This window comes from Pristiophorus japonicus, chromosome 8 (genome assembly GCF_044704955.1).
Source record: "Pristiophorus japonicus isolate sPriJap1 chromosome 8, sPriJap1.hap1, whole genome shotgun sequence".
Lineage (NCBI taxonomy): Eukaryota > Metazoa > Chordata > Chondrichthyes > Pristiophoridae > Pristiophorus > Pristiophorus japonicus.
Window position 1 is genome coordinate 66,548,963 of NC_091984.1, and position 11,743 is coordinate 66,560,705.

The 11,743-nt window shown below is 41.9% G+C and overlaps 1 protein-coding gene across 5 annotated transcripts in view; it reads left to right on the forward strand.

The window, feature by feature from the left end:
• Positions 1 to 8,824, forward strand: part of faf1 (Fas (TNFRSF6) associated factor 1) — a 521,459-nt gene extending 512,635 nt beyond the window's left edge. For all 5 annotated transcript variants that reach the window (XM_070886900.1, XM_070886901.1, XM_070886898.1 and 2 more), the window contains one exon: positions 8,303 to 8,824. In XM_070886900.1, coding sequence (XP_070743001.1) covers positions 8,303 to 8,386 — 84 coding nt within the window. In that variant the 3' untranslated portion in view covers positions 8,387 to 8,824. The remainder of the gene's footprint in view (positions 1 to 8,302) is intronic.
• Positions 8,825 to 11,743: the final 2,919 nt, after the last annotated feature.

The following is an 11,743-nucleotide window of genomic DNA, read 5'->3' on the forward strand; positions in this document are numbered from 1 at the left end:
CCCTGCTCCTATACTCCAATCCCCTAGCTATGAAGGCCAACATACCATTTGCCTTCTTCATCGCCTGCTGTACCTGCATGCCCACTTTCAGTGTCTGATGAACCATGACACCCAGGTCTTGTTGCACCTCCCCTTTTCCTAACCTGCCGCCATTCAGATAATATTCTGCCTTCGTCTTTTTGCCCCCAAAATGGATAACCTCACATTTATACACATTATACAGCATCTGCCATGCATTTGCCCACTCACCTAACCTGTCCAGGTCACCCTGCAGCCTCTTAGCGTCCTCCTCACAGCTCACACCGCCACTCAGTTTAGTGTCATCTGCAAACTTGGAGATACTACACTCAATTCCTTCATCTAAATAGTTAATGTATATTTGTAAAGAGCTGGGGTCCCAGCACTGAGCCCTGCAGCACTCCAATAGTCACTGCCTGCCATTCTGAAAAGGACCCGTTTATCCCGACTCTCTGCTTTCTGTCTGCCAACCAGTTCTCTATCCATGTCAGTACATTACCCCCAATACCATGCGCTTTGATTTTGCACACCAATCTCTTGTGCGGGACCTTGTCAAAAGCCTTTTGAAAGTCCAAATACACCACATCCACTGGTTCTCCCTTGTCCACTCTGCTAGTTACATCCTCAAAAAATTCCAGAAGATTTGTCAAGCATGATTTCCCTTTCATAAATCCATGCTGACTTGGTCCGATCCTGTCACTGCTTTCCAAATGCGCTGGTATTTCATCCTTTATGATTGATTCCAACATTTTCTCCACTACTGATGTCAGGCTAACCGGTCGATAATTACCTGTTTTCTCTCTCCCTCCTTTTTTAAAAAGTGGTGTTACATTAGCTACCCTCCAGTCCATAGGAACGGATCCAGAGTCGATAGACTGTTGGAAAATGATCACCAATGCATCCACTATTTCTAGGGCCGTTTCCTTAAGTACTCTGGGATGCAGACTATCAGGCCCCGAGGATTTATCGGCCTTCAATCCCATCAATTTCCCTAACACAATTTCCTGCCTAATAAGGATATCCTTCAGTTCCTTCTTCTCACTAGACCCACTGTCCCCTAGTACATTCGGAAGGTTATTTGTGTCTTCCTTCGTGAAGACAGAACCGAAGTATTTGTTCAATTGGTCTGCCATTTCTTTGTTCCCCATTATAAATTCACCTGAATCTGACTGCAAGGGACCTACGTTTGTCTTCACTAATCTTTTTCTCTTCACACATTTATAGAAGCTTTTGCGGTCAGTTTTTATGTTCCCTGCTAGCTTCCTCTCGTACTCTATTTTCGCCCTCTTAATTAAACCCTTAGTCCTCCTCTGTTGAATTCTAAATTTCTCCCAGTCCTCAGGTTTGTTGCTTTTTTTAGCCAATTTATATGCCTCTTCCTTGGCTTTAACACTATCCTTAATTTCCCTTGTTAGCCATGGTTGAGCCACCTTCCCCGTTTTATTTTTACTCCAGACAGGGATGTACAATTGCTGAAGTTCATCCATGTGATCTTTAAATGCTCGTCATTGCTTATCCACCGTCAACCCTTTAAGTATCCTTTGCCAGTCTATTCCAGCCACTTCACGCCTCATATCGTCAAAGTTACCTTTCCTTAAGTTCAGGACCTTAGATTCCGAATTAACTTTGTCACTCTCCATCTTAATAAGGAATTCTACCATATTATGGTCACTCTTCCCCAAGGGGCCTCGCACAACAAGATTGCTAATTAGTCCCTTCTCATTGCACATCACCCAGTCGAGGATGGCCAGCTCTCTGGTTGGTTCCTCGACATATTGGTCTAAAAAACCATTACTAATACACTCCAGGAAATCCTCCTCCACCGCATTGCTACCAGTTAGGTTAGTCCAATCAATATGTAGATAAGTCGCCCATGATTGCTGCTGTACCTTTATTGCACACCTCCCTTATTTCTTGTTTGATGCTGTCCCCAACCTCACTACTACTGTTTGGTGGCCTGCACACAACTCCCACTAGCGTTTTCTGCCCTTTGGTATTCCATAGCTCCACCCATACCGATTCCACATCATCCAAGCTAATGTCCTTCCTTACAATTGCATTGATTTCATCTTTAACCAGCAATGCCACCCCGCCTCTTTTTCCTTTCTGTCTATCCTTCCTAAATGCTGAATATCCCTGGATGTTGAGTTCCCAGCCTTGGTCCCTGGAGCCATGTCTCCATGATGCCAATCACATCGTATCCGTTAACTGCTATCTGCGCAGTTAATTCATCCACCTTATTCCGAATACTCCTCGCATTGAGGCACAGAGCCTTCAGGCTTGTCTTTTTAACACACTTTGCTCCTTTAGAATTTTGCTGTAATGTGGCCCTTTTTGTTTTTTGCCTTGGGTTTCTCTGTCCTCCGCTTTTACTATTCTCCTTTCTATGTTTTGCTTCTGACTCCATTTTATTTCCCTCTGCCTCCCTGCATAGGTTCCCATCCCCCTGCCATATTAGTTTAACTCCTCCCCAACAGCACTAGCAAACACTCCCCCAAGGACATTGGTGTTCCGGTCCTGCCTAGATGCAGACTGTCCGGTTTGTACTGGTCCCACCTCCCCCAGAACCAGTTCCAATGCCCCAGGAATTTGAATCCCTCCCTTATGCACCACTGCTCAAGCCATGTATTCATCTGAGCTATCCTGCGATTCCTGCTCTGACTAGCATGTGGCACTGGTAGTAATCCTGAGATTACTACTTTTGAGGTCCTACTTTTTAATTTAACTCCTAGCTCCCTAAATTCGTCTCGTAGGACCTCATCCCATTTTTTGCCTATATCATTGGTACCTATATGCACCACGACAACTGGCTGTTCACCCTCCCTTTTCAGAATGTCCTGCACCTGCTCCGAGATATCCTTGACCCTTGCATCAGGGAGGCAAGATACCAACCTGGAATCTCGGTTGCGGCCGCAAAAACGCCTATATATTCCCCTTACAATTGAATCCCCTATCACTATCGTTCTCCCGCTCTTTTTCCTGCCCTCCTGTGCAGCAGAGCCAGCCACAGTGCCATGAACTTGGCTGCTGCTGCTCTCCCCTGGTGAGTCATCCCCCCTCAACAGTACTCAAAGCGGTGTATCTGTTTTTCAGGGGGATGACCGCAGGGGATCCCTGCACTACCTTCCTTGCACTGCTCTTCCTGTTGGTCTTCCATTCACTATCTGGCTGTGTACCATCTGCGGTGAGACCAACTCACTAAACGTGCTATTCATGTCATTCTCAGCACCATGGATGCTCCAGAGTGAATCCACCCGCAGCTCCAGTGCTGCAGTGCGGCCTGTCAGGATCTGCAGGCAGATACACTTCCTGCACACATAGTCGTCAGGGACACCGGAAGCGTCCCTGAGTTCCCACATAGTACAGGAGGAGCATAGCACGTGTCCGAGCTGTCCTGCCATGACTTAACCCTTAGATTAATCTAGTTGGGCAACAACAATGTTAAAAGGTTACTTACTGATAAAGAAAAGAAAAATAAAAACTACTCGCCAATCACTTACCCCCTTGGCTGTGACGCACCTTTTCGATTTCTTTCTACTTTTTTGCCTCCCTGCTGCAGCTGCACCGGTAGGCCTGCCTCTCCAAACTCCCCGAACTGCTGCTGCGTTGGACCTTTTGTAGGCCTGCCTCCGACGCACTCCCGCCTCTCCGAACTGGTTTCCATATTTACGAAAGGATGTACTTGCTTTGGAGGCAGTTCAGAGAAGGTTCACGGTTGATTCCTGAGATGAGGGGGTTGACTTATGAGGAAAGGTTGAGTAGGTTGGGCCTCTACTCATTGGAATTCAGAAGAATGCAAGGCGATCTTATCGAAATGTATAAGATTATGAGGGGGCTTGACAAGGTGGATGCAGAGAAGATGTTTCCACTGATAGGGGAGACTAGAACTAGAGGGCATAATCTTAGAATAAAGAGCTGCCCATTTAAAACTGAGATGAGGAGAAATTTCTTCTTTCAGAGGGTTGTGGATCTGTGGAATTCGCAGCCTCAGAGAGCTGTGGAAGCTGGGACATTGAATAACTTTAAGACAGAAATAGACAGTTTCCTAAACAATAAGGGAATATGGGGTTATGGAGAGCGGGCAGGGAAGTGGACCTGAGTCCATGATACGATCAGCCATGATCGTATTAAATGGCGGAGCAGGCTCGAGGGGCCTATTCCTGATCATATTTCTTATGTTTTTATGGTCTGGATTTCTCGACCAGAAGACATGATTTTTCTGCATCTACCCTTTTGAATCCCTTTATTATTTTAAACACCTCGCTTAAATCAACTCTCAACCTTCTAAACTCAAGGGAATACAAGCCAAGTTCATGCAACTCAATTTAACCCTTTATACTCTAGTATTCTGGTGAATGTGCACTTGTACCCCTTTTAATGTATCTTTCCTGAGATAAAAACAGAAAATGCTGGAAGCATTCAGCAGGTCAGGCAGCATCTGTGGAGAGAGAAGTAAAGTTAACATTTCAGGTTGATCTTTTATCAGTTCTGATACTAATGTAGTGAGGGAGAAAGTCTAGCAGGACGTGCCACGTGATGTTCCGCTCCAGCAAATTCTGGGCCAATGTATTGGAAAACAGTCATTCTCGAAATTTATTGCCTTTAACTATTTAAGCTGTTCTACTTCTCCCATTCTATGCGAAAATTAAAATCTCCCACTATAACCACGTTATTTTTGCCGCATGCTTCCCTGATCTTCATATTTATACATCCAAATAATTGATTATCTATTCAGACTGATTCTATGAATCAGCAGAGCTGGGTAAATATCTCCAGACTTGGGTTGGAAGGAATCGCTATTTTTTTTGTGGAGGTTTAACTTTTTTTCAAAAATTAAGAGGAAGATTCTACCTACAAGGAGTAGTGTACCATTTTATTCCTTAGTCTTACTTTATAAGGCTGTGTGAAGATAAATTTGCTGATGTATATTGCACTAGATTTTCTTTTTTCTGGAAATGGCCTCTGTGTTGATAATCGTAAATTCAGTCTAGTATGATGTGCAGGTGAAGTCTCCGACAGTAATTATGCAATATAAAATAGTTTCATGGTAATTTTATGAGGTTTTATTGGATGGGAATAAACTCAGGTTATGATGGATGCATTTGTCTGAAGTGGGCAGTTTTTATGTCATGGATGTATAACACTTTCTTACAATTTTTGACGTAAGGTGATATATTGTATATGGAGGATGGTGGGAATACACTAGCCACTCCCCTGGATTAACTATTACTCTCTGAAACATTCATCAGTGCAAGTCGAGCAGTTCAGTGCAGAAATATTTTGAGTTAATTGTTGGCAAAGTTGCTGTCAAAAAGTGGAAGCTAAAAGAACCACTTTGTACCAAGATTATTATAGATTATCTTTTATAGTATGCATTTCAAAAACTTTTACAATATTCCCACACTGCATCAATTTGACCTTTCTTGTGATTTGCATTGTTTAAGACACCCTTAGCTATTTCAAAAAAGAAATCCAGAAGTATTTTCAGGATTTTCCATGCAATTTGCCAAACTGCAAAATCCCACAATGTGGTATACTTTATTTTACAAGATGACAATCCCTTAAACAGGAAATAAAATGAACGACTTAGCACATGTTAGTTTTCAAGATGTGCCTTCATGAGAAAGTGTTTTGCAAACTTTTTTTGTGAGTAGAGCTGTATATTATAAAATCATGCACAAGTGTCTTAATGCATTTTGATTTATGCTGTCTATTTGGCATATCTTTTTCATTAATTTACGTAAATATGATACCCCTTTTAGTTAGATCCAAGAGAAAGCAAGGTATACAATTTTTTTTTAAATGGTAAAATCTATCAAGGCAAAATGTTATTATACAACCAAATTGTATGTTAATGGAATGTAAGTTCTTACAGTAAATTAAGAGTGCATGAATAAAGCCTTCAATTTCTTCAATCTTTCTATCCTCCAAATAAAAAAACCTTGTATGTGGTGCAGGATGTCAGTATGATCTATGCATACAATACACGTTAGAGTGAAAAATATAAACATTGATTTAAATGGAGAATTTTCTCTCCCGCTTGGCAGGTCTAGAAAATAAATGTTTCCGAAGAACATTTTGACCTATTTATTCTAAAGAGCATCTACCTTGTAAGATTATTTTTGTAGAAACAATATTCAAAGTTTCATATTTTTTCTATTTTTTAGAAATGTAAAATTACTTGTTTTTCCAATGTTAAACCTGTAGTTACAATTTATGTCAAATGATCTATCAAACATTTGTTAAAAGTTTTAATTTGAACTACTGATATATCTAAAGTGGGGCTTGTATTTCTTTTGAAGGCGCACATCATTACAAACTACATTTTTCATTTTAAGAAACTAATACAATGCTTTGTGAACTCATTCAATAAACTTTATGTACAACTAGCTAACTAAAACAGGAATTTAGCATGGTTGGTATTTTGTTCACAATACTGAAGTTCTATAGTAAATATAGACTTAAAAGGTAAGTGCGAACATTATAGATTATGTCGCAATAGTATTCAAATACTTGAACAGTGCTGTGACAGAGAATGGTAATAATTCATACATTTCAGCATGAATTAATTGTTTTAACATCCCACCTGTTTGAATGCTGAACTTCAGGAATTTTTCTTCTAATAAACCACAATGACCTTTACACCAGCCCAGTGCACTTGTACAATAGTTCCTGTTAGGGCACTACGCTCTAGTTGTTGTGAAGCAGTGTTTAAATGTTACTTTCATTTGTTACTTTACTGACAACTTTTTACAACTTTGATAAAACTTTTATAGACTTGAAAATGAATTCTTAATAGGTCACTGAAATGTAATTTCTTTTTTTTTTTTCCTTCCCTCCTCCACATACTGTACCATGGGGGATTATCATAGAAAATAGAACTCAGAAAAATCTCTCAAATCTGTTGATGGATATTTTCACACTAAGCCTTTTCATATGACTCAAATAGCTTTCTCTTCTGTGTGTACTATTTTTTGTTCTCCCATTGTCGGCGATAATTCCAGCAAGGATCTTCTGCCCTCCACAGATTTTCCGGTAGAACTGGGGTGGACAGAGATGGAAAATGTAACAGCAGCTAATCTGGCAGCTCTGCACACTCATCCCTGCTGCTTCTGGGATTTCCTGCTAGTTGTGTGTGAGAAAATATATAGATGGGGTGGATGTATTGTAATACAGGTTGTACCTCTCCAGTCCGGCACCCTTTGGACCAGAGAATTTTCTGGACCATGGAAGGTCACGCCTACTCCTGATGACAGCGCTCGGGCTCCTGAACGCCACGCTCCAGCTGCAAAACTCGGGCCTCGCTCCCTCTCCGCGCCGACCCCCGGATCAAGGTGGAAACACCAGAAGAGGAGCAGCCAACCCCAGGACACAGCACGCCGATCCCCCGACGTAGGAGGTAACACAGGATGAACAGCGGGGAGAAGAGGGGCAGCCACCCCCGCCAGGAATGATGCTGGACCAGGGAAATTTCTAGACTAAATAGTCCCGGACTGGAGAGGTACAACCTGTACTATGCAAATAAGGGAAATACATCATTCAGCATACTTCCCATCATTTGTGCCAGGGACATCGGTTCTTCCTGGCTGTCCAGCATTTCTATGGGTAGTACAGCAATCAGTGATCAATTGCATAGGCTTTTGTGCCAAATCTGATAAAGTTGAACATTTATTGGATGACTTATTCTGACAGCATTGAAGCTACTGGCAGGTACAAGTCTCCAAGGCCTCTCGCAGTTATTTGCCATCCTCCCTTCCACATGGACTCACCATTGAAAACCAAGAAGACTGCCAAAATGATGCAAATGATCCATGATAGGAAAATCGACTGGAGTTGAGGCCCATCTTTGTGGCAGGCAGAAGTCCTGCCATATCAAAGGTGTGCCCCAATTCCACTGTAGAGGAAAACCTAAGCTCCTGTGCCCAAGTTTCTGCAAAATTCTATACTAAGGAGAGGACGAATGTGAATAATTAAAGTTAAAAATGTGGAGACAATCAGGTGCACTGTGTATTGTGAAGAAGGAAACTACCTGCAAATACTTGTGTACCGTGATGCCAGCTTCAAGAACAATTAACTTTTTTTCTTATAGAAGTGTTATTCTAAGGGATCTGGTCCATTGTGTGTGAAACATGTGGACAACACTTTGAGTAATCTACTGTTGTTCATACAATTAACAAGATCTTGTTCAAATCTGTTTTTGTGCCAGTGAAACAGTAAGCTAAGTGCATTTTAAAACTTGGCTTTTTGGACTGAAATAATGTAGTATTTCTCTCTTTTTTAACAGGTGTCTCAATTTGATCCAACTGAAACATTAATGGAGGTGAAACTCTATCCTCAGGAAACGCTCTTCCTGGAAGCAAAGGAATGAATTCATCCATTGGGACTCTGGATAGTTGAAAAAAGCTCAGCTTATGTCTGAAAGCTGCAAGATCCTCCTGTTTTTTTTTTTGTCCAGCCACATGCCACAACTATCTGCCTCTTCCAGAACCCCAAAATCAACATCACCATTGTAAAATGCCTGTATGCTGCCAACCTCACAAGAAATGTAGATGTTTACAAAGATATATAGGAGGATAGCAATTTGTGATGAACACTGACTTACACCCTTCACACTATTCTGGCCTATGTTTATTCATCAATGCACTATTCCAAGGTGAAGTGAATTATATTAGTTAGAATTGGTTTCTCTGTACCCATTCAACCACAAAATCTGTATTACAATTCAACCAGTTTTTGGAGCAAGTGCTTTGATTTGAAATTCTGTATTTGTTTTAATTCAATACATACTTGAGACATTGCTCATAAATGTGCATAATTCCATGTCTGGATTTCTACATAAAGCCTAATTTATGATGTCACAGTGGGAATGGGGTCATTCTTAGCCATTGAGATTTATCAGTATTATTTGGAAAGATATGATTTTTATACTACATGATTTTCTTACATTTTACCAGAACTGAAAACCAAGTAAGAGGGTAAAATTTTTCATTTGCAGCAATATTACTTATTGAGCCAATCTTTTCCACATCATGCTGCTTTTTCTAATTTCTAGAGTTAGAGAAATAAATAGTCGTGGGTTTATATTACTGTGGGGAAAAAAAACTAGTTAAGACTATTATGATTTAAACACATATTCTGAGAGTAAGCTATCCTTTGCTAATGTTCAGGATTTTCTTTATGTACTATGGGTCTCATAGGTCACGTGGCTTTTATTTTCTATAATCGCAATCCATTCTTCCCCATAACATATTCTATTCTCAGTAGGTCCAAATAAGTCACTTTATTGCAGATGTAGTTAGCACCGCTTTTGGTGCAAACTGTTCATTTTACACTCTATTCAAGCCATGTGTGTGAAGGAAAGCTTCAACAAAGTAATTTCCTACATTACAACAGTGACTACATTTAAAGGTACTTAATTGGCTGGAAATCGCTTAGGGACGCCCTGAAGTTATAAAAGATGCTATATAAATGCAAGTTTTCTTATTTATGAAATGCATATCAACAAACCAAGGTTACAGACATTTGACTTCGTATATAAATAACTATTACATCACCTACTTAGACATAATTGGTGTGTTGATCAAAGCCATGAAGTAACAAACTGGCAAGAAGAATGCAGGAGACTACAGGAGAACATAAACAATTTAAGAAAATGGGCAGGTAAGTGGCATGTTATTTAAGAGAGAACCATGTGAGGTATTACATTTTAGAAACCAGAATAAAGGAGAAAAAAATCTTAATAAATTTCTCAGTGTAGTAGTTGAGCAAAGGGATCTAGGTGTAAAATGGATGTACAGGTAAAAAAGCCAACAAGGAGGAAAATGGAATTTTGGTATTCTATCAATAGGAATAAAATAGAAAAGCGGAGAGGTAATGATGCCTGTACAAAATGGCTAGGCCATATCTGGAATATGATGTGCATCTTTTGGCACTTCACTAATAAGAGGGATAGCCCTAGGAAAAAGTGCAACATATCAGTAACAAGGAGCTGCTAGAGAAGTCTTATATTCAGTAGAACTGAGAAGATTGAGGGGGAGATCAACTAGCTCTGTCCTCTTAAGCTGAGAAAATGAAAAGGGGATTTGATAGTTGTGCAAAATGATAAAAGGAATAAACAAGGTAAATCAATTATTTCCGTTGGTCGGTAAAATCATGACGAGGCCATGATCTTAAAATAAGCCTGCGATACATTAAGGGGGAGATTAGAGAAACCCTTTCAAGCAAAGAATGATCGGAATATGGACTGCTTTGCTAGAAAATGGTGGTCAATTCCAAATTGATTAAAGCATTTAAAAATGTACTGATCCTCCTCGGTGACTTCAACGCCAGGGTCGGCCAGGACACAGACCTCTGGGGAGGCATGATTGGCAGAGAGGGGGTAGGGAAAGCCTACTGCAGCAGTACCCTACTCCTGACAAAATGTCTAGAGCATGAACTTGTCATCACCAGCACCTTGTTCCGCCAGAGGGACAAATACAAGGCATCGTGGCAACACCCTCACTCCAAACACTGGCACCTGCTCGACTATGTCATCGTCCGAGCCAGGGATCGCAAGGATGTGTGCATCACCCGTGCCATGACAGGAGCTGACGACTGCTGGATGGACAACTGCCTAATCCGATCTATAATTGACATCAAGATAGCCCCAAAGCGAAGGGGGCAGCAGAAGCAGTATTGCAAAAAAGTCAATGCCGGGACACTTTAGGACCTAGCAAAGAGAGTCCTTTACAGTCAGCGCCTCACAGCTAACCGGGCGTGCCTTGATGACCCCGAGACGCAGAATGTCCACAGCGCTTGGTCTGCCCTCCAGGTCTCCATAACCAGTGCCTGCAAAGAGACGCTCAGTCACTCAAACAGGAAACATCAGGACTGGTTTGATGAGAATAATCAGGAGATTCAAGAACTAATAGATTGCAAGTGCAGGGCATTTCTGAGCCTTAAACAGCAACCCAACTAGGGAGCAGCAAAGCAGCATTACAGACGGCTAAAGGCTAAGGTCCAACAAAAAACCCGGGACCTAAAGAACAGGTGGTGGATGGAGAAAGCACAGGAGATGTAGCAGCTGGCCGACAGCCATGATGTGCGAGGATTCTTCACCGCAGTCAAGGCCACATAAGGACCAAACTCCCAAGGCCCCACCCCACTCCTGGCTAAGAACGGGGAAACACTCATCAAGGACACCGAGGCAGTCAGGGCCTGCTGGAAGGAACACTTCGAAGATCTCCTCAATCGAGACTTTGCCTTTGACTCGAGTGTTCTCGACTCCATTCCGCAACATCTCCCTGCCACCACCTCAGTGAGACCCCACCACTGCACGAGGTAGAAAAAGCCATAAGACAGCTAAAAAAAACAACAAGGAATCCCTGCTGAGGCACTGAAGTATGGCAGAGAGTCACTACTGGTGCGAATACACAGACCTCATCTCTCATCTGGAGGGAGGAGAGCATGCTGGGAGATCTTAGAGATGCAGTGATCGAGACCATCTTTAAAAAAGGGACAAGTCTGACCGGCAACTACAGAGGAATCACCCTATCATCAACCACTGGGAAAGTCGTCACGAGAGTCCTCCTCAACCGTCTTCTCCTCGTGGCCGAGGAGCTTCTCCCGGAGTTGCAGTGCGGATTTCGTCCCCTCCAGGGCAGCACGGACATGATTTTTGCAGTGCGACAGCTGCAGGAAAAATGCAGGGAACAGCGCCAGCCCTTTACATGGCCGTCTTCGACCT